Genomic DNA, 27,283 nt, shown 5'->3' with positions numbered 1-27,283 from the left:
TGTTGTATTCAGTGGGCTATAGTGCCTGTTGTACATGACCCATTTAAGTGAATGGGACCATTCCGCACCCATGTATAATGCATGTAAGCTTTTAGGGGTTAAAACAGATGGAGTTGGGGTGACATAATGCCTCTCAGCTAGCTGTCAGATCCCCTCTGAAAAGTGATTCCCGTGGACCGCTCTTCAGAGGGCAATACTAATTAAACCAAGCCCATAGTTCAGAATATTGCTGGGGATGCCTGTAATTTAACTGTAATTGTACAGCTACTATGGTTGCAAGGAAAAGAAATAGAAAGATAATTTTAATAACATTTTCAAATGGCTTCAGTAGCCCTTTATACTGTATTATAACACTTTTTATTAATGTGGAAATGTACTTATTTGGGGCCCCAGAGTACTGGCAATAATATGAAAATATGCACAACATATTTGTGGGGCGCTGTGACAGGACACCCCCCCCCCCCCCCCCCGAAAATATCACAATAATATGTTCATTAAAAATACATGAAAATCATTATTAGTGAACACATACATAAAAAGCATGAATACCGCCCACAAGCCAAAATTCTCCCCAAATAATAATGCACATATTCCCCCAACTCCCACTTCAAATTCCCCCACCAGCACAAATTCCCCCCCCCATACCTCATAGTATCCCAAATTTCCCCACCCCCTCCTGGCAGAAAACCCCCCATCCCCCCGCCCAGCACAAATCTTCTTTCTCCAATCCCGCTCCTAGGGCAAATTCCCACAAATCCATCCTCTTAGCACAGCCCCCTCTAAATTACCCTTCCCAGCACAAATTCTTTCTCCCTACCCAAATTCCTCACCCCCCTCCTAGCAAAAACTCCTCCCTCCTCCCTCCTGGCTCCTCCAAACCCCCTCCTAGCACATATCCCCCCTCCCCCAAAAAATTACATTTTCCAGTGCAGATAGCTGCCCACTTCCCCTCCTATAAAAACATCCCCTATTCACCCTCCCCAACTTACAGGGGGAAGCCACTACAAAGTCAGGAGGAGGTGCAGGGTTTTGTGCTCTTGCCTCGTGTCAGAGCAGCGCTCCTCCATACAGCACATGGGACAAAATCACTTTTGGATCACATTGGACTGCACACACACATACAGTTTGATTATCTCCTCTAAGGGCTGCTCACCTCCAGGCAGCAGGAAATGTGGATAGGGAGCGGTAATCAAACTGTTTGCGTGTACAGTTTAATGCGATCTAAGAGCAATTCTGTCTCATGTGCTGTATGTGCACAACACAGCGCACCTCCTCCTGGCTTCTTCTCTCACAGCTCCAGCCTCCCTCTCCTTATCCTGACCCTGAGTGCAGACGGGGGTGGGGGAAGGTTCTCAGCATCTGCTGGCCAGGCACATCATCCAAGGGCGGGCCGGCCTGGGGGGCAAAACTGAAATCTAGGTGGCCCCTCTAAGTCCAGCCATGTGTGTCTCACCCAGCAGCTGAAAGCCAGAGGGAGGGAGAGGGGGAGGTACCAACTTTCAGTTGCTGCAGAAAGCCACACAGTTCTATTATCAGTTGTTCCCTGCTCCACTGATCCTCCTGCTGTCTGTGCCCCCTACAGGAGTGCCGGTGGTATCCCCCTATCAGTGGCCCTGCTTGGGTCCACCGCTGGCATTGTCGCTCCTCCCTGCTGAGTGCCCCCATAGCAAGCCAATTGCTATAGGGGTTCACTCGCTCTGGAGTAGGCTCTGTATGTCCACTAATATGCAGAGCATGGCTGCCCCCCCCCACTCCTTTTTACTGCTTGTGAGTGACAGCATCAGGAACCAGTGGCTCCCATTGCTGCCTCCCTGTCCAATGAGGAGGGAAGGAGCCAAGAGAGCCGCTGCTCTGGTGCCCATTGTTGGATCAAGATTGGGCATAAATAAGTAAAGTGTGGGGGACGGGCAACACATTGAACATTTTTTACTTTAATGCAGAGAATGCATTAAAGATGTTTTAAACATCCGGAAATCCCCCCCCCCCCCCCAAAAAAAAAAACCTGCAAGGCAAAGGCATAATGAGCTAGTTTGCATCGCATACTAGCTTAATATGAAATACTTACCTTAGAACGATGCCCTGCAGTGCCACCCGCACTCCACTTCCACGGCCGACATCTTTCACCTTAGTTACCCCAGTCATGGCATGGGTACAGAAGAAATGGCTTAAGCAGGCCTCTTCTTCAGTGCACATGCGCCAATGACATCAGCAGAAGTGCATATAGTTAATATCCCCTAAACTGTGCAAGTTTAGGAGATATTTACAGGATCTACAGGTAAGCCTTATTAAAGGCTTACCTGTAGGTACGAGTGGTGTAACAGAGTTTACAACCACTTTAAGGTAAAAAAAAAATTCAGGCTTTAGACCCACATTAAATATCCTATTTGCATACGTTTGGAAATGTTTTCTTAAGAATGGTTAGCTGTCTTTATGGATAAAAATCTCACATTTTCAGACAAATCATATTTCAAATGTCTTCTCTTGCCTTTGTTTACCATTAAATCCATGACCAGCAAATTCATTCCAGAAAGACTGAGGGCCTAAGAGCCTCTTGCTATAATCTGGGGGGCTATTTTGGCTAAACAATTTTTACATACCATTTCTTTTGTTTTCACAGTTGACTCAGATCCTCATTTTGTTATAAAAGTTCCACAAAAGAATGATGCTTTGTGCTTTAATATACAAGAGGAACCTGGCGTGGTACTGAACCTTATTGAAGACAAAGAGCTAGGTATATAGTGTTATTCCCATATACTCAACCACACACATAGGTAAACGAGAAATAGGATCCAGTAATCTGAACAAACATATTCAGATTTTGACAAACATACTTTTTATACTCAGGTAAGACCTCACAGCAAAAAAAAACAACTAAAATTCTGACTTCCAGGGTAAGACCCAGGAGGCATTTGAAAGTAAAGATGTGTCAATGCGTTGTCCGCCACAGAACTGTGCATGTGATATGGCCGCTATGGTGCCTTTTAGACATAAAACAGACATTAGATGAGTCAACTAATAAAGACAGGTGTAAAACACATAAGCACCAGTATTGCATGATCTGCTAACCACCAGGCTCATCCTGGTCAAAGAAAAATCCAACAGGCCTAAACATCACAGCAAACAGATCATTTACGGATTGAATCATGGCTATGGCCACCTTTAATATTTTGAATAAACTGAGGTCTGACACGTACTTATTGAAGCAACACATATGCCTGCTCTGTCGCTGTTAACAACTTCTGCTCTCTTTCTCTAGGGATTGCAGTTAATGGGGAACTTACTGGAAATAAGAAAGAAGAGAACAGTGTTTTATCACATGAGACATATTTTGGAAGACTGGGCATTGTAAACAAAATAAATATGCTGAGAGTTGAGGTGACCACTGAGGCGATCACTATCATGCAGGGTAGAATCACCAAAATGTTCACATGGGAAAAGAAAGCATCTGTCAAAAAACAAGGGTAAACAGCTGAATTTTACAATGATCAATTCCATAAATGAACATGTTTTTTTGAAATGGTAGAAGTTCTGCGCAACTAGGCAAATCCTACTGTGTCAGGGTTCCCCACTGCTGCACAGCCAGGAACATACAGTGCCTTAATAAAAGTATTCACACCCCTTGAAATTTTCCACCTTTTTGTCATGTTACATTAAAAAAATTTAAATGTATTTTATTGGGATTTTATGTAATAGACCAACACAAAGTGGCTCAGGGGTATTAATACCTTTTCAAGGTGCTGTAGCATCTTCAACTAGCATCCAGACTGAAAACAGTCCTTGAGCTTGTTTTTGAGCTTGTTTTTGTTTTATTATGGGATAATAACTTGAACCAGGGACAACTTCTTCCCTAATTACAGCTTCCGCTTCTTTCTCCTGCACAAAACAGCTCCGCTTGGATCACCTAAGAGCTAACAGCCCTTTGTTAGCTTAGCAATAGCCCCTTACAGGCTAGGAACTCTCAGTCTCTTAGAAAAGTAGCACATATGGAGTGAACTGCATTCTTCAACACATTCTGCTTCCCTGTAGACACTGATCCCAGCTCTACTTCTTGCAGGCAATGCTAGCCCACCTGGCTGCTGCTTCACCAGCCCACCTGGCTACTCTTTCTTCCCAGTCTACCCAACTGATACACTACACCAGTCCACCCGACTGACACTTGGGAGATCTGCCAGGGCAAGGCTGAAGACTTAAGCACATCGCTGTCTTCAAAAGTGACCTGCTACATTCAGCAGTCTCTTCCCCTTGTCTGTCCCTGAACCGTGCTGATCTACTCATACTGTCCTTCCTTGCTCCTGCTGCCTCTCTGGAAAGCCTCCTTCTAACTGCCTCCTGTTGTAGGATCCTTCCAGGCCAGCCACCCGAGTTCTGGCCTGAGGTAAAACCCCTCCCCGGTAGGGGTTCCCTGCCAGGCCCATTTTTTAGGGATTGACTAAGGACCCCTAAATATGGAAGACAGCCCTCCTAGCTTCCGCCCACTAATTTCAAGAATATTCTCCAACATTCTAGGGGTGCACCAGAGAGGTGGCAGAATGAGTCACTCAGCCCTGAACTCTAAGAACACTAACCCAGATTCCATGGCTCAGGCTTAGCCCTGAGTCGGTCTAGAATTTACCCTTACTAGCACTATTAGCACACTAGGGGATGCTACATATTTGTTTACTTATGATAACTCCTTAAAAATAATTAAAACTTCTTTAATGTGTTGTAATGTTCGGGGGACCAGGTAGATTGCAGGACACAGGCTTTTCACACAACAAGGGGTTTATTAAACTTAAACAGCATTACAGCAGCCAAAAACAAAAAGGAAAAGGTTTTTAGTCTCACCGACTTGCAAAGTCCAGAATAGCTGTCTCTATCAAAACAGTGCTTGATCTTGATGGCAGGTAGCTTCCCCTGCCAGGAGCCTTCCAAGCGGGACACTGCTGTCCACTTCAGTTGCTGCAACCCAAAACAAACACCATCCACCATGTCTTCTCCACTCCTCCACACTCATCTACCACTTCCTGTCTTGTTTTTAAACACACTTCCTCTAACAGGTGGGTTAATCAATTTTATTCCCTTAAAGGGACCACAAACCAAATAGAGGGGAAACATAGCGTCCTTCCAGGACCCAGCCACGGCGTCCTGTACATATCCCCCCCCTGTGCCCCAACGCCAAGGAGGTGGAGGCAATAGTGGAGCTCAAACAATGGACTCGGGAGAGGGCATCTGCATTTTGATGCAGTCTCCCGGGCCTATGCTCCACTACAAACTTAAATTCCTGGAGTGCCAGGAACCACCGGGTAACCCTGGCATTAGTCCCTTTTCCTTGTCTCAGCCATGTTAAAGGGGCATGATCAGAAATCAACCTAAACTTCCTCCCCAAAAGGTAATATCTGAGGGATTCCAGAGCCCACTTAATGGCCAGACACTCTCGTTCAATTATGGCGTAGTTTTTCTCCGCTGGTGTTCCTGCTGAGGAAGACTATCGGGTGTTCCTCGCCATGAATAACCTGTGACAACACCGCTCCCAATCCTACATCGGAAGCATCAGTCTGGACAACAAACTCTTTTGAAAAATTAGGTGCTACCAGGACAGGGTGTTGGCACAGCGCCGACTTGAGCTCCAAAAAAGCCTTCTCAGCGTCTGCATTCCACTCCACCATGACCGATTTCCGACCCTTAGTCAGATCGGTCAACGGAGCCGCCAACGTGGCAAAGTTGGGTACAAACCTCCTGTAGTATCCCACCATGCCCAGGAATGCACGTACCTGCTTTTTTGTGAGGGGCCAATTCTGTATAGCCTCTATCTTGTTGACCTGAGGTTTCACTACCCCTCTACCCACGATATAACCCAGGTATTTCACCTCCTCCATTCCCAAAGCACATTTTTCAGGGTTTATTGTAAACCCCTTCTTCCAAAGAGAGTCCAGCACTGCCTGAACTTTGGGCAAATGTGATTCCCAGTCTTTGCTAAAAATGACTATATCGTCCAAGTACACTGAGGCATACTTCCGGTGAGGTCGTAAAATCCTATCCATTGCTATCTGGAACATGGCTGGAGCAGTTTGCAATCCAAAAGGCATCCTTTTGTACTGAAAACCCCCCTCTGGGGTAGAAAAAGCAGTTTTTTCTCTAGCGGCCTTAGTCAACGGTATTTGCCAACACCCCTTGGTAAGGTCTAACGTAGTGATATACTTGGCTGGACCTAGTCTCTCGATAAGCTCATCTACCCGGGGCATGGGGTAGGCATCAAACCGGGAAACTTCATTAAGTTTCCGGAAATCATTGCAGAATCGCAGAGTCCCGTTGGGCTTCGGTACCAACACAATCGGGCTCGACCACTCACTCTGCGATTCCTCAATAATCCCTAGGTCTAACATCTTTTTTACTTCCTCTGAAACGGCCTTCCTTTGAGCCTCTGGGATGCGGTAGGGCTGGACAAAAACTTTGACTCCTGGTTCTGTGATAATATCATGCTCTATGACACTAGTGAGCCCTGGCAAGTCTGAAAATTTTTCTTTATTTCTCTGCAAGAACTCCTTTGCCTGCTGACTTTGGGTTTTAGACAGGGTATTTGCTACTTGGACGCTCTCCACCCCAACCCGAGGCTCAAGTTTTGTACTAGCCAGGGAGGTCACTGGTTCCCTGTCTGTAAAGGGCTTTAACAAGTTTACATGATATATCTGATAGGGTTTCCTCTTGCCTGGCTGGTGGACTCTATAATTTACCTCTCCCACTTTTTCTACAACCTCGAAAGGGCCTTGCCATCTGGCCAAGAATTTACTTTCCACAGTGGGAATCAACACTGCTACTCGATCCCCCACTTGGAAGTTCCTAATTTTGGCTGCCCTATTATAGACCCATCGTTGAGCCTCCTGGGCTTTTTGTAAATGTTCCTTAACTAGCAGCATCACAGTTCGGATCCTCTCCTGCATTTGAGAGACATATTCAAGAACACTCTTATGCTAAATTGGTTCACTTTCCCATTCTTCTTTAACAAAGTCCAGTAATCCGCGAGGTCTCCGCCCATATACCAACTCAAAGGGCGAAAACCCAGTGGAGGCCTGGGGCACTTCTCGGATAGCAAACAGGAGAGCTGGTAACAGGCAGTCCCAGTCTTTCCCATCCCTTTGTACCACTCTCTTGAGCATAGACTTAAGGGTCTTATTAAAACGTTCTACCAATCCATCTGTTTGGGTATGGTAGACCAATGTGCGCAGCTGTTTAATCCAGAACAGTTTGCATACATCAGCCATAACCTTAGACATAAACAGGGTGCCCTGGTCTGTGAGTATTTCCTTGGGAAAACATGTCCGTGTAAACAACTGGAATAGTTCCCGGGCAATAGCCTTAGAGGTGGTATTTCGCAGGGGTAGCGCCTCAGGATATCGAGTGGCATAGTCGAGGATCACCAGGATGTAAGAATGGCCTCGAGCCGACTTTACCAAGGGACCCACTATATCCATGGCTATCCTCTCGAATGGGACCTCAATTATGGGCAGAGGGACCAACGGGCTCCGGAAATGGGTCGCCGGAGCGGTCAACTGACAGGCGGGGACAAGAGGTGCAGTATCTCCTTACCTCTGCTTTCAAGCGTCTGGCCAGTAAAACCGGTCGGCGATCCGTGCCTCCGTCTTTTCAACTCCCAGGTGTCCCCCTAAAACATCATCATGGGCCAGGTCCAGGACCTTGCGTCTATACTGTTGGCGTACCAATAATTGTTCTACCACATTTTCTCTCACTTTAGTAACCCGATAAAGCAATTCATTACATATTGCAAAATGTGGCCACCGCTCATTAGCACCTGGCTCATGGGGCTCCCCATTTATTACTACAACCTGTTCCCGTGCCCTGGCCAAAGTCGGGTCCTGCATCTGGCCAGTACCAAATGCCCTCTGGGGAACACCAAAATCTGGCAAGGACACCGAGATGAGAGGGTACTCTCTAGTGTCCCCATGAATGCACACAACTCGTAAAATTTTTCTTACTGGACCGATCTTCCCAATTACTCTAGGGTGAACAAGGGTTACCATTCTTCCAGAGTCCAGCAAAGCCCGTGCAGGGTGGTGGTTCACTTGGACTTCACACTCAAATTTCCCCTCTCCAAGGTCAAGATGTGTTGTAAACGCTTTATGGGCATAAAAAGACCCCCTCCGAAGAACCCCGCATTCCATGGGTTTCTTCCTGAAATGGGCAGTGGGCCCGGGTATGGCCCCAGGCATGACATCGCCAACATTGTACATCCCCTCCTCTCCGAACAGGAACAGGTCGCTGAGGGGGTAACGGGTGTGACTCTTGGCCTTCCGGGGTGTTGGTTCCAGGGCTCCTGGGGACATCCTTTCGAAGGGCCGGCAGTTGGTCGGAAAGGCCATGGCAGACTGGGCCCTTGACGCTTGGTGGGGCCAAGCAGATCCTCCACTACTGTATATCGTTCCACCATCTCAACAAGGAGGTTCACGGTTTTGGGGTCTCCATGGCTGACCCACCGTTGAAGGTCGCCTGGCATTGACCTTAAGAATCAGTCCAGCACGACCTGCTCCAAAATTTGGTGGCCAGACAACACTTCGGGCTGCAGCCATTTTTTTACTAGTTGCACCAGGTCATGCATTTGAGATCGCGGTGGCCGGTCTGAGCGATACTTCCATTGGTGCACTTGTTGGGCCCAAACAGCCGTAGTCACCTCCAACCGAGCCAGTATTTCTGCCTTTAGTTTTTGATAATCTTTAGCGTCTTCTGGTGGTAGGTCAAAATAGGCTTTTTGAGGATCTCCGGTGAGGAAAGGAGCAATTAAGCCGGCCCACTGGTCCTGGGGCCACCCTTCTCTCTCTGCCGTCCTCTCAAATGTAGCCAGAAACGCCTCTACATCATCACTCAGGGACAATTTCTGCAGAAAATGGCTTGCCCTTACGGTCACCTGGTTGCCAGGGGCAACAGCCACTTGTTCACGGCCCTGAGAAAGCTGTTGCACTGCTTCTTTTAAGGCAGCCATCTGAGCCTGCATAACCCCTTGTTGGGTCGCTTGCTGGGCTGCTAACTGGGCCACCAACAGGCGAGTATTTTCTTGCTGCAAAGCCAGTGCCTCGTTGTGGTGCGTTTTTTGTACCTCCAGCTGGGTTGCTAAGCGCTGATTAGCTTCCTCATGGCGAGTCTGCGCTTGCATATTAGCCAAGGACAGCTGTTTAATTAGCTCCTCCATTGTTTCAGCTTTCAACAGTTGTGCAGCTTTAACCCAGGACATAAATTCACTGTACTGTCCCTTTAAATGTCAGTTCAAATCCAATGCAAAAAAAATAAAAAATAGCAAGAAAAACGCCTGTTACTTTGTCCTGCCCGCATTCTCCACCACTTGTAATATTCGTGGGACCAGGTAGATCGCAGGACACAGGCTTTTCACAAAACAAGGGGTTTATTAAACTTAAACAGCTATACAGCAGCCAAAAACAAAAAGGAAAAGGTTTTTAGTCTCACCGACTTGCAAAGTCCAGAATAGCTGTCTCTATCAAAACAGTGCTTGATCTTGATGGCAGGTAGCTTCCCCTGCCAGGAGCCTTCCAAGCAGGACACTGCTGTCCACTTCAGTTGCTGCAACCCAAAACAAACACCATCCACCATGTCTTCTCCACTCCTCCACACCCATCTACCACTTCCTGTCTTGTTTTTAAACACACTTCCTCTAACAGGTGGGTTAATCAATTTTAATCCCTTAAAGGGACCACAAACCAAATAGAGGGGAAACATAGCGTCCTTCCAGGACCCAGCCACGGCGTCCTGTACAGTGTATATAATTTTATTTTTATCCTTCCTTTTTTTTAATGATATTTTGGTATAGGCTGGTTTGCTAGCTCATGATTATAATTTAGGGGTATATCTGACCAGGTGACTATTGCTTGGTTGGTTCCAGGTTACCCTTGTCCGCCATTTCATTATTACAGCATTTGTGATAACATGTATAATGTTAAAGTGAACCTGTGCCCAGATAATGCACATTAGGTATTTAAAGCCACCTTTGTACGGATGATGGAGAAATTAAAGCTGAAGTCTAATATGCTTTTATTTTGCTTTCCCTGGTACCTCCTTTCTGCCCTCATGCCATGAATGCTAATGACATTTTTTTCATAATAAGACCTTTTGATGGCAACAGTGGGCTAGCTCTTGGGATGAGTTATACAAATATCAAAATACTTTGATGGGTGGATGTCAGTTTGGAGATTATTTGCATAAAGACCACAATATGTAATACCCAAAAGTGATTCTGAGCCATTTTGAATGAAAGAACTTAAATACAATGATTTAAGGGGAAGACTAGGGACAGTCACGCTGAGAAGGAAAGGGCTTAGATGATGCTGGATGTCTTTCAGACAGGAAATGAGTCAGACTCTGTCTGACTTGTTGCAACTTCTGATGCATAAATCTATATTAAATCAGTGCTGCGCAGTACAAAATATTGTGAACTGTGAATTATATCATATAATCAGAACCATATTTCATTTGTGATACTATATACTTTTCCAAATGGTGACCCTGCCCCCTTATGATGTCAGAGTCCCGGCGGATGCTGGGACTGTGACATCATAAGGGGTGAGGTCTAGTAAAAGAGCTATAAGAAGATAGTGGAGGCCGGACAAGAAGAACCGAAGAGGGGACAAGACGCCCGAAGTCAGAAGAAGACCCCCGGACGGCGGCGGCGACGAAGAAGAAAGCTGGGCTCCTCCACTAGTAAATAAGCTAGCAGAAGATAGCGGAGGAGTCTGGCGAGAAGACCCCCCAAGACGGAAGACCACCGGAGCTGTGCAATAAATTATTTTAAAAACATGTGTAGTGTTTTTTTCTTTACACTTTTTTTCACCAGGTGAATGGGTAGGGGTACATGGTACCCCAATACTCATTCACATGGGGTGAGGGGCTGGTATGTGGGGGCCCCTTTATTAAAGAGGGCTCCCGGATTCCAATAAGCACCCCGTCCGCAGACCCAGACAACCAACGGCCAGGGTTGTTGGGAAGAGGCCCGTGTCCTCATCAAAGCACCCCCCCATGTTGAGGAGGGGGGGCGCCCGCTCATCTTCATCCCCTTTCCTGACCGGCCGCGCTGCGTGCTCGGATAAGGGTCTGATATGGACTTTGGGGGGCACCGCCACAACGTTTTTTCGGCGTAGGGCTTCTCCTTTAAGTCCATACCAGGTGATGGGGCCAGCGAGGTGTCAATCTCGTTGATGGAGGTGGCGACATTGACTTCCTGCGCTAGTCCCGTCTACCCGGAGCCGCGTTTCAAAATGAACGGACTTTTCTCAGTGTGTGGGCAAGTCCGTCCATTTAAAAAATCTGGTCGTGTGTGGGCAGGTCCGCTTGTTCGGAAAGTCCGGCGGACCTCCACTGCAAAGTCCGGCGGTTTTTCCGCCGGACTAAACCCGCCAGATAGTCCGATCGTGTGTATTCGGCATTATAGTGCTTGCGCTGTTCCAACTTCTAATGCATGCTGTGAGATGCTTAAACTCGCCATTCTCGTTCAAGAGGTGTCGACCTAGTGACCTAGTGATCAACGCCTCCCCAGACTATTGGAGAACATGTGTTCGATCCGTGCATGTAGCCAATTGGCTGCAGCACTGATCAGCGTATTCTGGCACAAGAGAAATCCTGCTGTCAGAATACAATAGCACAGCAGGGAAAATGCCAGCATCCACCTTGAATAATGTGGACAGGAAAATCCATTTGTTGTGTTTGGGCTTTTTTTTGTGATCAGCCAGCTAGCTGATCAAAAAATTAAAAGGCAAATAATCTATGGCTAGCTTTACAGTGTGCAGTGAAATCATGCCGCGTACACATGTTGGGAATTATGGTCGGAAAAAGGTCTGATGGTTTTTCCGACGGAATTCCGCTTAAGCTGTTCCCTACACATAGTCACACCAAATTCCGATCGTTTGAACGCGGTGATGTACAACACGTACGACAGGACTAGAAAAAGCAAGTTCAATAGCCAGTAGCCAATAACTTCCGTCTCGTAGTTGAATCTGAGCATGCGTGAGTTTTTGCATGAATTGCATACACACGATCGGAATTTCCGATGGAAAGTTTTTCAGTCGGGAAAATTGAGAACGTGCTCTCAAATTTTTGCTGGCAGGAATTCGGCCAGCTAAATTCCGATGGAGCCTACACACGGTCGCATTTTCCGATGAAAAGCTGTGATCGGTCTTTTTCTGGCCGAAATTCCGATTGTGTATGCGGCATAAGTCATTTCATACAACTGTTTACTGAAGGTAAAGATGGAGTTCAGCTTTCATTTTTAAAGTTCACAACACATGCACTGAAATATTAGCTTTTACTATGAGAGCAGATCTCGGTAGCCTGGCAGTTGTGTGAATAACCAGCAGATGTTTCTTTTTTTTTTTTTTTTTTTTTTTAGATTTTTTTATTGGATTTCCAAACAAATAACAGAAATAATAAAGGCATCCCTTTTCATTATAAAGCAATCAAGCAATCAGATATAGCAATATAATACGTGCATTCTCAATCAATATAATACTCAATACAATTAAGAATGGTCAAATTATACATTCCAAACAATATAGTAGAATCCCTGTATACCCCATTGAGTGATAGCTGTAAACCAGCACATGCTTCTAAGCTGTTGGAAACGTACTTTAGGCCCCTCTCACACTGATGTGGTGCAGTTTGACGGCACTGTAGGAGCAGGGCAGTGTATTAGGTACCTGCGGGTTGTTGTGGGTTAGCTGCATTTTTCCTTAGAGCTCTATGAGGTCCCACAGTTTTGGTGCATTTTCTGAAAGCACACAGAAACTTCTGCATTCTCAAATTATTTTTTTCACTCATTCCTATTATTCATTATTTTTACTTACCTTTTCTTATTTTATCCCACCATGGGTTTTCTCATATTCCCTATATTCATTTTCAACCACCACCATTACACCTCACATTACATCCTTTTTTTCTTTTCTAACACTTTTCTTTAATTTTTCTTATTATTTACTTTTTTTTGTGTACTGTTGATTTTTAATTTTATTTTTACCTTTTGGCACTATATCACATTTTTTTTCCTTGTTTTTTGGATGACTGAAGTCAGCTCAGCTTCACCTTCACTAAAGCAAGCCATAGATATTCGAATCTTGGCCGGTTCAGCAGGGACCAGCCGTGAGTCTAACCATCTATACACAGGCTGGATGTACCCAAAGTGATCCATCGAACCTGTCAGATTTTTGGCATGCAATTATCGCCAGCTACTATAGCTGCTAGCAATAATCATGTTCTCCCGGTATGAGGGGGAAAGGGGACACAGGGAGAGATTCCCTCAACAACACTTATTGTGTTAATGGAGAAATCAAGTGATTTTTCTGCTTGCAGGAAATAAATAAAAAAAATAAAAAATAAAATCGCAGGTATCTATGGTCTGCCTCAGAGAGTCTCCCCCTACATCATGATCCCCAAAGAGCCTCCCCCTACATTAGGGTCCGCAGAGAGCCTCCCCTTACATCAGGGTCCCCAGAAAGCCCCCCTTACATCAGAGTCCACACAGAGGTCCCCTTTACATCAGAGTCCACATAGAGGATCCCCCTTACATCAGAGTCCGCACAGAGGCCCTCCTTACATCAGAGTCTACACAGAGGTCCCCCTTACACCAGAGTCTGCACAGATCCCCCCCTTACATAAGAGTCTGCATAGAGCCCCCCCTTACATCAGAGTCTGCACAGAATTTCCACTTAAATTGTAAGGGGAGCTCCGTGGACTCTAATGTAAAGGGGAATCCGGATTTAAGGGGGGATCTGAGGTAAGGGGTGTTCTGGGAACCTTGATTTAAGGGGGAATGCTGTGACTCTGGTGTAAAGGGGGTCTCTGCTCACCAAAATCTGCCCCCCACCGATAACATACACCCCACATGTAATACTGCCCCCACTGATAATATACATCCCACATATAATACTGCCCCCCCACTGATAACATACACCCCACATTTACTTTTAGCCCCCATTAATTATATACAGCCCAGATACAATACTGACACCTCATTCATAATATACACCCCACATGTAATATGAACACCCCGCTGATTATATACACCCCCATCACAATCCCACCCCCATTTGTGGCCCCCAACACTCACCTCGTCTTTGAGTTTGGGGCCCCCCAGTAGTTGATAGTGGATTGGAAGCCTCCGGACAGTCCGCAGGTTGCTCAGCAGCCAGGAGAAGTCTGTGGCCCCTGGGGTGATGCAAGTCTCCGGGGGGGGGGGGGGGGCAGTGGGTGGCTGAGTGTCAGGTGAGAGAAGCCGGGATTGCTGCTGCTGGGGATCGTCCGAGCAGATTGGTGCTCCGGAAGCAGAGCCGATCCGCCCTTGGGGGCCACCCCACATCAGCGAGGCCCTACGCAGCTTACGCAATGAGCGTATAGGGCGGATCGGCTCTGTCTATGGGTAATGAACATGAAAAATTAAAAGTGCTCATTTTAAAGGCTTGTATGCAAGTTATTGCTGTAAAAAGTGTATGGGGACCTGGGTACTGCCCCAGGGGACATGTATCAATGAAAAAAAAAAAGTTTTAAAAAATGACAGTTTTTTCAGGAGCAGTGATTTTAATAATGCTTAAAGTGAAACAATAAAATTGAAATATTCCTTCTTTAAATAGTCTGCCGGGGGGGGGGGGTTGTCCACTTAGTCTGCCTGCAAAGTACTGCATCTTTCTGATGTTTATTACAGTACCTCAGAAAAATGACACATGTATTGTCAGCTTCAGTAATATAGATGAAAAACCATCGAAACAAAATGGTGTGTGGTTCCCCCCCTGTTAATGAATATCTAGTCTACACTAAATGCAGAGTATATATATATATATATATATATATATATATATATATATATATATATATATATTCACACACACACACACACACACACACTCGTGAACAAGCGAACACCCTAGCTGAGACCCTCATCAATACTCCAAACAGCTCCTCCTAGCCTGCACCCTCTACTTCTGGAAACTTCTCCAAGGTTCTAGAAAGCAGGGGGAGTCACCAGAGATGCTGGCTGCTGAGTTTTCCAGCCTCCCTGAATCTCTCAGCCCTGACCCCGATTCATAGCTCCTAACTGTCCCTAATTTCGAGGGAATGTCCCTGATTTTGAACAATATCCCTCTGTCCCTCTTTCATCCTCATGTGTCCCTCATTTTGGTCTGTTCTATACAGTTGTATATAAAACACACTTTTTATCTTTCAAAAAGTGTGTCCCAGTGCTAAACCTTCCATCCAAATTCTAAATGGCTGCATTTTAAAAGCCAATATAAAGGAATAGTAGTGGTAAAAAAAAAAAAGCCCTTGTGGATTTACCAAACCTTTTTTTGATTAATTCTCCTTTAAGGGGGTGTGGCAGGAGGTGTGTCCTATGCCTACATACATTTGCTAGTAGGTGTCCCTCATTCCCATCTCGAAATGTTGGGAGGCATGCAGATTCAACCCAGGTCTGGCTCTTAGCCAGGCCAAATTTTCCAACACTAATAACTATGTACATTTAATCTAGCACACTACAGTGCTACTAGTAAATCAAATTCAGTGTGCACAATAAATGATCTGTTCATATTCTGCACACTTTTCTCATACATTAATTATTATTTTTTAGGTTGAACTTGGTAATCAACAAGAAAGCAAATGTGACATTTTCATTTGAAGAAGGGGCGACATTTGTTATAATTTTACATAAAGCTCCAAAAGATCACCCTCTCCACAGAGATTTCTTGGGGTTTTACACTCTGGATGATCACATGTTTTCTACAGAGGTTCATGGGCTCTTAGGTAAGAGATTTATTTTCATACATTGTTTGCATTAAAGTGGTTGTAAACCCTTACATATACCCAGTGACTGGTCTCAGGTAAAACACAGAGATGAAACAAATCCTCCTGCATAAGTTCTACCTGTTTATCTTTAGGGAAGAGACACATGCCCTTTCACACAACACTTTGAAACAGCGCTGAAGCTGTCAATCACAGGCTGTGTGCTGGAGGTCCCTCAATATCAACTTTTTTCTTTTGGTATCAAGTGGTTATACCAAGATTATTGCTACAATTGCAGCCATGAGTCTGGCTTTATTTTTCAGCCGACAACCAGCTTTCAGGTTGTAAATGTTATCAGAGCGGCTTTCCAACTGCTTGATCACTTTCGCAGTGATTGGAGCCCTCCCTTGCTGCCACCCACTGCAGTTCTCCCATTCTACTGGAAAGCCCGGGACCACTGCAAGCAGTCTGATTAGCTGCCTGGAGAGGAGATGGAGGAGCATTCTTTTCCCCATCTCATTTGTGACTTATGAAGTCGAGAGCAATGAGGATTTTGTTACCTATGGTTAAATTACTCTCTTAACCTGGCTGTTACAGATAGGGTAGCATCTGATCAAACGCATCTGTGTTGTGTTTCACCAGATGTTTTGAGGAGGGATCGGACGCCTGGGGTCTAACAGACCTCTAATCTCTCTATAAAGAGTATGTGCCACTACCCAAAGCTATCACAAAAGGCTTGTTCACACCTTAGGATAGCGATGAAGTTACATTGAAATAAAAAATAAATAAATAAAAAATAATAATAATAAATAAAAAAATGTTAAAGCCAAAGGTGATTGCACCACACATGGGAGGTAACACTGTGAATACCGTAGTGAGAGCAATAATTCTAGGACCATAGCTCATGTTTAACGCTAAACTGACAACCTGTAAAGGCTTTCAAATTGTCATATATGGACAGTTTTAGGTAATGTAGTTTGTCTCCATTTTACAGGCGTGCACAAATTTAAATCGTGACATGTATGGTAGCTATTTACTTGATGCAACATCATATTTTATATGTTACTGCAAAATTAGGTATTAAATTGTGTTTGTGTGCACTAAAATGTATTAAAATGCATTTTTCCTAAAAATTTGCTCTTGATAAACACCTGTGCAAATATCATGTGATTTAAAAAAAAATAACAGCCACTCTTTTATTCTCCAGGGCCTTTGCTTTCAGAAAATATAGACTTTTTGGGGTTCTAAAGTAATTTTCTAGCAAAAAAATGCAGATTTAAAAATGTATGTAAAAAAAATTTCAAAATGCACTGGATGGCAACCAGTTAAAACACCTGACAGGTCTTTTTTTCCCATCTGTGTACCATCAGGGATATTTTCCTTCACTTCTTGTCCCAAAGATGCAAAAAGATGTAAAAGGAAATATCCCACAGTGAGGAGATTTCCTCTCTTAGGCCGCGTACACACGGGCGGACTGTCTGCCCAACTTAGTCCGCTGAACAGTGTTTCAGCGGACAATCCGCTCGTGTGTGGGCTTCAGCGGACTTTTTCAGCAGACAGTCTGACAAACAAAGTCTTACGGAATTTCCGTAAGACAGTCCGTTCAAACTTGGTTTTGTCCGTCCAAACTTGGTTTCAGCGGACAGTCCGCTCGTGTGTAGGCAAGTTGGACGGACTAAGTATGGCGCATGCTCAGAAAGGGTTTACACGGCCGAAGGTTGCATTGCAGTGTATAGGACGTCGTTTTTCTAGTCCTGTCGTACGTGCTGTACACGTCATCACGCACGCTTTCAGCGGACTGTCTGCTCATCGTGTGTGGTCAAGTCCGTTCATGCTAATTTTGAACGGACTGTCTGTCGGATTGTCTGCCGAACTTAGTTGGGCAGACAATCCGCCCGTGTGTACGCGGCCTTAGACATATATTTCCATTGGTGGATTAAACCTAACCTCTTGCTATCTGAACAGTTCCAAGATTTTGTAGAACTCATCAGTATAAATAGAATGGTGACTTTCCCATATGGGGACACCATCTAGCCCTCCCCCACTTTATACAAAATAAAAAAAATGTTGTCCAGAGATATACCTTAATCTAGCATAAAAGAAAGCTTTCTATACTGTTTACATTATGTATTTTATGTATAGGTTTAGTAGTACTAACTGTGCAATATCTTATTTTCTTCAAAGGACAATTCTTTCATGGCATTGATTATGAAATATCCAATATTCATGAAACCAAAGTTCCCAACAAACCAGATGCAACAATGAAAGTTAAGAATAAGATCCTTACAGTGACAAGGTAGAAGATGGATTTTTTATTTTATGACACTGGTTTAAAAAAAAACATTCCATCCACCCAAAAGTGGTATTTTAGTTATAGCTGGAGTCTGGTGGGAGGTGAATCCTCCACCAACTTCTTATATGTCTTGAACATACTAATTTCAAGATCTCCTTGTCCTGATTCCCACTAGACATGTGCATTCGTTTTCGTCCGAATGCATTTTCGTCCGAATTTCAGCTATTTTCGTTTTGACAAACGATAACGAAAGCACAGAATCCGAAAAACGAAAGATCCGACATAAATAAATGCTTTATTTTCGTTTTCATTGTTACAACAGTTCGATGTAGAATAGGAGATTCGATGTGACTCTGACAATAACAAGCTGTCTATAGAACCTGTGGTCGAATGTGCCTAACCTTACCTCTATTAGTCCAAGATTATATAGAGAAAATATTCGACAGAGAAAAAAGATTTGACAGAGAGAAAAGATTCTGCAAGTTACTGTCCTAAAAAGTGTTTGGGGACCCGGGTCCTGCCCCAGGGGACATGTATCAATGCAAAAAAAAGTTTTTTTCGGGAGCAGTGATTTTAATAATGATTAATGTGGAACAATAAAAGTGTAATATTCCTTTAAATTTCGTAGGGGGGGGGGGGGGGGTTGTCTATAGTATGCCTGTGAAGGGGCGCATGTTTCTGGTGCTTAGAACTGTCCCTGCACAAAGTGTCATTTATGCAGGAAAAAAGTCCTTTAAAATCACTCGCAGCTATTATGAATTGTCGGCTCCGTAATACAGAGAACGCTCATTGAAAGTCATTGATAAAAAATAAATAAATACATTTAAAAAAAAAAGCGTGAGGGTCCCCTAAATTCAATTACCAGGCCCTTCAGGTCTGGTATGGATATTAAGGGAAACCCTGCCTCAAATTTAAGAAAAAATTTGACGTGGGGTTCCCCCTAAATATCCATAACCAGACCCTTCAGGTCTGGTATGGATATTAAGGGGAACCCCGCGTCAAATTTAAAAAAAAATTGACGTGGGGTCCCCCTAAAAATCCATACCAGAACCTTTATCCGAGCACGCAACCTGGCAGGCCGCAGGAAAAGAGGGGGGGACGAGAGAGCGGCCCCCCTCCCTCCTGAACCGTACCAGGCCACATGCCCTCAACATTGGGAGGATGCTTTGGGGGTCTGTGACCCCTCAAAGCACCTTGTCCCCATGTTGATGAAGACAAGGGCCTCATCCTCACAACCCTGGCCGGTGGTTGTGAGGGTCTGCGGGCGGGGGGCTTATCAGAATCTGGAAGCCCCCTTTAACAAGGTGACCCCCAGATCCCGACCCCCCCATTTGAAATGGTAAGGGGGTACAAAAAAAACCTTAGCATTTCACAAAGAAAGTGTAAAAAATAGTTAAATAAGACAAACACACTTTTGAAAAATTCCTTTATTAAAAATAAAAAAAAATAAAAAAAAGATTCCAGCGGTGCTAATCCACTCTTGCTATCCAGCGACGGACGGTCATCTCTCCAGCGATGGCTCATCTCATCCAGCGCAGCAAATTCATCCGTCTTCTGTCTCCACGGAGGAGACACTGCAGGGATTCTGGCGGCCTGACGTTTCTTATATACGGAGGGCGGGGCCACCCGCCACCTGACCCCGCCCCCCTCTGACGCAAGGGGAAACACGGGGTTCCCTGTGACGTATGGGTGACCCCGCACCCCTCTGATGTAACACAGGCAGGTTTCCGTTACATCAGAGGGGGGCGGGGTCACCCATACGTCACGGGGAACCCCGGGTTTCCCCTTGTGTCAGAAGGGGGCGGGGTCAGGTGACGGGTGGCCCCGCCCTCCGTATATAAGAAACGTCAGGCCGCCGCAATCCCTGCAGTGTCTCCTCCGCGGAGACAGAAGAAGGATGGATTTGCTGCGCTGGATGAGATGAGCCATCGCTGGAGAGATGACCGTCCGTCGCTGGATAGCAAGAGTGGATTAGCACTGCTGGAATCTTTTTTTAATTTTTTTTTATTTTTAATAAAGGAATTTTTCAAAAGTGTGTTTGTTTTATTTAACTATTTTTTACACTTTCTTTGTGAAATGGTAGGGGTACTTTTGTACCCCCTTACCATTTCAAACAGGGGGGGGCCGGGATCTGGGGGTCCCCTTGTTAAAGGGGGCTTCCAGATTCTGATAAACCCCCCGCCCACAGACCCTCACAACCACCGGCCAGGGTTGTGAGGATGAGGCCCTTGTCCTCATCAACATGGGGACAAGGTGCTTTGAGGGGTCACAGACCCCCAAAGCATCCTCCCAATGTGGCCTGGTACGGTTCAGGAGGGAGGGGGGGCGCTCTCTCGTCCCCCCTCTTTTCCTGCGGCCTGCCAGGTTGCGTGCTCGGATAAAGGGTCTGGTATGGATATTTAGGGGGAACCCCACGTCAAATTTTTTCTTAAATTTGAAGCAGGGTTCCCCTTAATATCCATACCAGACCTGAAGGGCCTGGTAATTGAATTTGGGGGACCCCCACGCTTTTTTATTTATTTATTTTTTTATCAATGACTTTCAATGAGTGTTCTCTGTATTATGGAGCCGACAATTCATAATAGCTGCGAGTGATTTTAAAGGACTTTTTTTCCTGCATAAATGACACTTTGTGCAGGGACAGTTCTAAGCACCAGAAACATGAGCCCCTTCACAGGCATACTATAGACACCCCCCCCCCTACAAAATTTAAAGGAATATTACACTTTTATTGTTTCACTTTAATCATTATTAAAATCACTGCTCCCGAAAAAACGGCCGTTTTTAAAACTTTTTTTTGCATTGATACATGTCCCCTGGGGCAGGACCTGGGTCCTCAAACACTTTTTAGGACAGTAACTTGCAAATTAGTCTTTACAATTAGCACTTTAGATTTTGAACGTTGGAGTCCCATAGACTTTAATAGGGTTCTAAAGTATGCTATATACTAGCTCCGTCGAATCTTCTTTATACATTCGACAGACACCATAAGTCTTCCAAGACAGATTTGATCGTAATTCATGTGGATTTTCAGACGAATGCAATTTTTGAACGAAAAACAAAATAAATAAAAACTAATTTCGGGAGTAACTAAATAAATTAAGTTTTCGGACGAAAACTAAATTCCGAAACGAAATATTTTACTCTGCACATGTCTAATTCCCACTTCATTCCTGTCCAGATGGGAGTTTTTGTGTGTTCAATCTCTTCCTTTTACATTCTTTTAATTTAAAGGATATGTTCACCTTTGGGAACATGTTACATATTCCACCTATTATTAGGGTGACAGCGGGCTGGGGATCTTCCCCTCACAACCCTATCACAATTGGAAAAGAATGCGGCTCTGCCCACACAGCTGTCAATCATTTACAGATTTCTGTGAATGAATGAACTACAAGTACCAACATCCATTGGCGCTGACAGCTTGTAGTTCGCAATGAACTTCCAGGGCGTTGGTGAATGCTCTAGAAGTTCATTGATCCCCTTCACCTTGATATTTTTCGTGATACTTTTCACTCAACTGTGGATGACAAAGTTTATAATATTACCTCTTTTTTTTAAATTGTAACACTACATATTTACATTTATACACATATATACACATTTACTTAATAACTCCAGTACATGAATCGTACAACTAGGCGGCTTAGGGACCGCTTTTATGAGCATCTCTAAAGTATAGAGAAACACCTTTCGACCAATATCGTCCAACATTTCAACAATTGCCATGCAGGAGATTTGTCAGCAGTACAAGTTCAGGTTATTGAAAAAGTGAGAACTCCAAAAAGAGGTGGTGATGTTTTTTAGCTTTTATGCAAGAAAGAGGTTTTTTGGATGTTTTATTTAAAAACTCAGATCCCACAGAGTCTGTCTAAACCATTAGTGGGATATTACACATTTCTGAGTAGTTTAGTTTTATATATACAGTATCTCACAAAAGTGAGCACATCCATCACATTTTTGTAAATATTTTATATCTTTTCATGTGACAACACTGAAGAAATGACACTGTAAAGTAGTGAGTCTGCAGCTTGTATAACAGTGTAAATTTGCTGTCCCCTCAAAATAACTCAACACACAGCCATTAATGTCTAAACCGCTGGCAACAAAAGTGAATACACCCCTAAGTGAAAATGTCCAAATTGGGCCCAAAGTGTCAATATTGCACTCCTTCGCCTTCCGTTTGAGGATGCCCCACAGATGCTGAATAGGTGGAGACATGCTTGGCCAGTCCATCACCTTTACCCTCAGCTACTTTAGCAAGGCAGTGGTCATCTTGGAGGTGTGTTTGGGGTCGTTATCATATTGGAATACAATACTGCCCTTTGGCCCAGTCTCCAAAGGGAGGGGATCATGCTCTGCTTCAGTATGCCACAGTACATGTTGGCATTCATGGTTCCCTCAATGAACTGTAGCTCCCCAGTGCCGGCAGCACTCATGCAGCCCCAGACCATGACACTCCCATCATCATGCTTGTCTGTAGGCAAGACACTTGTCTTTGGACTCCTCAACTGGGTTCCGCCACACACGCTTGACACCATCTGAAACAAATACATTTATATTGGTCTCATCAGACCACAAGGCATGGTTCCAGTATTCCATGTCCTTAGTCTGATTGATTGTCTTCAGCAAACTGTTTGCAGGCTTTCTTGTGCATCATGTTTAGAAGAGGCTTTGATGCAGTGTGTGGCCTATGGATTGAGCACTGACAAGCTGACCCCCCCCCCCCCCACCCCTTCAACCTCTGCAGCAATGCTGGCAGCACTCATATGTCTATTTTCCAAAGACAACGTCTGGATATGGCGCTGAGCACGTGCACTCAACTTCTTTGGTCGACCATGGCAAGGCCTGTTCTGAGTGGAACCTGTCCTGTTAAACCACTGTATGGTCTTGGCCACCTTGCTGCAGCTCAGTTTCAGGGTATTGGCAATCTTCTTATAGCCTAGGCCATCTATATGTAGAGCAACAATTCTTTTTTTCAGATCTTTGCCATGAGGTGCCATGTTGAACTTCCAGTGACCAGTATAAGAGAGTGAAAGTGATAACACCAAATGTAACACACCTGCTCCCCATTCACACATGAGACCTTGTAACACAACGAGTCACATGACCCTGGAGAGGGAAAATGGCTAATTGGACCCAATTTGGACAATTTGATGTCACCGCTGTCCCCTCTTCCATGGAGCAAAATATAGACATTTTGGGCCCAATTTGGACATTTTCACTTAGGGGTGTACTCACTTTTGTTACCAGCGGTTTAGACATTAATGGTTGTGTGTTAAGTTATTTTGAGGGGACAGAAAATGTACACTGTTATACAAGCTGTACACTCACTACATTGTAGGAAAGTGTAATTTCTTCAGTGTTGTCACATGAAAAGATATAAAATATTTACAATATTTGTTTTACTGATCGCAATAAACTTCCCTCTATCCACCGGATATTGTAGTGCATCTTTTCTTGGAGATTTTTTTTTTGGGTGCATTTAACAGTGAGAATTTTGCTACTAATACACATCTACATGTATACATACAGTATATATATTCGTCTATATTTTTCCAGATGCAGGCTTCTTCTATATGGTTGTCAGCACTTCCAATGTATTTGACTGGATATGCATGGGCATTTAAAATTTAGTGCATTTATAGTTTAAAGACTTGAGATCCATTGACCTCGAGTTCATTGATTTAATGCTTCATTGTTTGATTTGGTTTTACTGTTTTGTTAAGTTATTTCTTTTATTAAAATTATTGGACTCTTCAGGGTTAAACTATGTATCTAGATTTGTTCTAAGATTTTTTCCAACATTTCTGATGTAAGTGCTAAATGCTTTTATTGGTTTTCTTTATCGCTCTTCTCTGTCTTTTAATGTTTTATCAGGAGGAGGTAAGTGCACTAATTAACACAGGTGTAGGCTGCTATATATATGCGCCATATAAGGCAGTGTCCTTGACTACATTAATGTTATGATTAAGCACTCTTTCATGTGAAACGTGTCAACTGTATGTCAATTCTCTGTGCTGTGTGGATTCACTGTGATAGCTGACTGGAAGTGTTTCAGTGTGAATGCCGACAGAAGGTAATTTCCATTGATATGTAGACATGTGTGATTTGGTTCATAACTAATGGATTTTCATCATTCGGATCAATTCGAACATCCGAATAGCTGAAATAACCAAATTATACAAATTGCGAAATAAGCAAAATAACGAACACACGAAAATACAAATGAACTGACAAACTTACGAAAATGAGAAACCCCCCAAAAAAGTAAAAAGAACAAAAATGACATCTATAACGAATGATTTACATTTCATATTTTCAATCCTTTGTCTGTTCATAATTTCGTATGTTCATATTTTAATTTGTTTGTTCGTAATTTCGTTTCTTCATGTTCTCGAATCATTCTTGCGAATGGACAGTGTATTAGTGAGTGATGGATCTTACTTAACCACTTGCCGATCTCTGGCGGCAAATATACATCGGCAGAATGGCACGGCTGGGCAAAGTAACGTACCCGTATGTTATTTTGAATTTCCCACCTGCCGCGGGCTCCGTGACCATGCCCGCGGGACCCGCATTGCATAGTAGCCCATTATGTGTCACTTACCTGACACAGGAGCCAGCGATGTCACCGCTGTCCCCTCTTCCATGGAGCATCCATCTTCTTTCCGGGTACAGTGGCTCTGGCGCTGTGATTGGCCAGAGCCGCGATGACGTCACTTCCACGCATAGGCATGGGAGCCGCCACTAACGGCATATCACCGTTAGCAGTGGCAGTGTGCCTGTCTTTTTGCAAATATCTCCTAAACCGTGTAGGTTTAGGAGTTTTTTTTGGACCTACAGGTAAGCCTAGATTAAGGTCTGTAAGGCCGCGTACACACGCGGGGACTGTTCGCTCAACTTTGTCCGCTGAACAGTGTTTCAGCGGACAGTCCGCTCGTGTGTGGGCTTTCAGCGGACAGTTTCAGCGAACAGTCTGCTGAACAAGGTTTTTCGGAATTTCCGAAAAACTGTCCGCTGAAACCTTGTTTCAGCGAACAGTCCCCTCGTGTGTAGGCTTGTTCGTCAAACAAAGTTCCGCGCATGCTCAGAAAGAATTTATACCCCGAAGGTTGCATTGCAGTGTATAGGATGTCGTTTTCTAGTCCCGTCGTACGTGCCGTTCATGTCATCGCGCACGGTTTCAGCAAACTGTTCGTACGTTGTGTGGCCATGTCCGTCCATGCTAATTTTGAGCGGACTGTCCGCTGAAACTGTTTGACGAACAAAGTTGAGCGAACAGTCCCCGCGTGTGTACGCGGCCTAAGGGTTTACAACCACTTTAATGCCAATGGTCCCAAAAATGTGTCAAAATTGTCCAATGTGTTCGCCATAATGTCGCAGTCACGATAAAAATTGTGGATTGCCGCCATTACTAGTAAAAAAAAAATTATTAATAAAAATGCCATAAAACTATCCCCTATTTTGTAGACACTATAACTTTTGCGCAAACCAATCAATAAACGCTTACTGTGTTTTTTTTTTTACTAAAAATATGTAGAAGAATACGTATCGGCCTAAACTGAGGAAAAAAATGTTTTTTATATATTTTTGAGGGATATTTATTATAGCAAAAAGTAAAAAATAATGCATTTTTTTCAAAATTGTCACTCTTTTTTTGTTTATAGCACAAAAAATAAAAACCGCAGGGGTGATCAAATACCACCAAAAAAACGCTCTATTTGTGGGAAAAAAAGGACGTAAATTTTGTTTGGGAGCAACGTCGCACGACCGCGCAATTGTCAGTTAAAACAACGCAGTGCCGAATAGCAAAAAGTGCTCTGGTCAGGAAGAGGGTAAATCCTTCCGGGGCTGAAGTGGTTAATATCTTTAGCCAAACAGCTTATCCCTTTTGTGTCTGAATCACACTGCATTCCTGAATCTTTTTAGATTCAGTTGAGGAGGAGACTGACTCGGGTTTCGTGACTGAGGGAGTGGACTGGAGTAAGTACAGGACTTATTAGAAAAGCAAGCATAGGATTATTATTCTTTTATTTCCTACAAAAGTACAAATCAACGAAAAAGGCAATCTCACAAAAGTAACAATCACTAAATTACGAGTAGTGTACTGAATATACGAAAATTATTATCTAACAAAATTATGAATTGCGAATCAAAGAAAGGAAATTACAAATCATTTCATTATCAACGAAATAATAACTGTTACGAAAATACGAACGAGTCAGAATATAAAACCTCACGTCTTACGAAATTATGAATCGTTAGACTAACGGAATTCCGTATATTTCATATCAATGAAAATATAACTGTTACGAAAATACGAACGAGTCCAAATATGAAAACTTGCGTCTTACGAAATTACAAATCGCTACGAATCAAGAGAGATGTAAAGAAACAAAACAAACATTTTTGTTGTGCACATGTCTATTGAAATGTCTATTGAAATGTCTATTAATGTCTATTAATGTGTTTTTGTTATTTTAGGGGTGTACAGAGAGATTACAGAAGAGATCGCAAAAATAGCAGTGAAGTTGCTTGTTGGTTTGTTCATTCCAATGGAGAAGGGTTGATTGACGGAACACATACAGATTATATTGTCCCGGATATCTTCAGCATTGCTGATTAATCCATTGTTTTAAACATTATGAATAAAAACAAAAAATGCAGAATAATTCATTGCTAATATGTAAATGTATTTTTGTGGGATAAATCATTCCTTGTATCACAGCTGGCAAATGAATAAATCACCAAATCTACTGTCATGTCTTTTGTACTTTGTGCTGTTCTGTGTCAAACTTTCTGTTAGCTGAGTAGCAGTTTTCAAAAAGCTCTCACCACTGAGGACTGGTTTACACTATTGCGGGTGGTTCTGGATGCAGGAATAGCAGTTATTCCCACACCTGCAAAATGCTCTGCTGTTAAAAAATGCGCGGGCTGCAATTAATTTTTAATGGCACCTCCACACATCACAAACTGCCACACGCATTTGTGGGTGCGGGAACTGCAGGAAAATCACATGGTGCTTTCATTTCCTGGGCCGCTGCGTTTCCAAAATGGTGCATGAACCTTTTTCTGAGGAAAACTCAGGCACGATAGCCCATTCAAATGAATAGGCTGCCGTGTCTGCGCAAACATAGACCGCAAACCCGCAATAGTGTGAATCAGGCCTCATTGAAATGTGTCTGCTACAATATTCCCAGGACATCTACTTCACTGCTTATGCTAGACAAGATC

The 27,283-nt window shown here is 43.8% G+C and overlaps 1 protein-coding gene across 1 annotated transcript in view; it reads left to right on the top strand.

The window, feature by feature from the left end:
• The window catches only part of LOC143927813 (inter-alpha-trypsin inhibitor heavy chain H3-like), a 357,183-nt gene extending 330,377 nt beyond the window's left edge, over nucleotides 1-26,806 (top strand). The window contains exons 17-21 of the mRNA XM_077452197.1: nucleotides 2,618-2,731; nucleotides 3,257-3,461; nucleotides 15,602-15,774; nucleotides 17,938-18,049; nucleotides 26,534-26,806. Coding sequence (XP_077308323.1) covers nucleotides 2,618-2,731; nucleotides 3,257-3,461; nucleotides 15,602-15,774; nucleotides 17,938-18,049; nucleotides 26,534-26,675 — 746 coding nt within the window. The 3' untranslated portion in view covers nucleotides 26,676-26,806. The remainder of the gene's footprint in view (nucleotides 1-2,617; nucleotides 2,732-3,256; nucleotides 3,462-15,601; nucleotides 15,775-17,937; nucleotides 18,050-26,533) is intronic.
• Nucleotides 26,807-27,283: the final 477 nt, after the last annotated feature.

The sequence above is a fragment of the Lithobates pipiens genome, unplaced genomic scaffold (genome assembly GCF_037356315.1).
Source record: "Lithobates pipiens isolate NorthernLeopardFrog02 unplaced genomic scaffold, aLitPip1_a1.2 Scaffold_23, whole genome shotgun sequence".
Taxonomy (NCBI): Eukaryota; Metazoa; Chordata; class Amphibia; order Anura; family Ranidae; genus Lithobates; species Lithobates pipiens.
The sequence above is the reverse complement of the archived record's forward strand: the minus strand, read 5'-3'. Positions and strand labels throughout refer to the sequence as shown.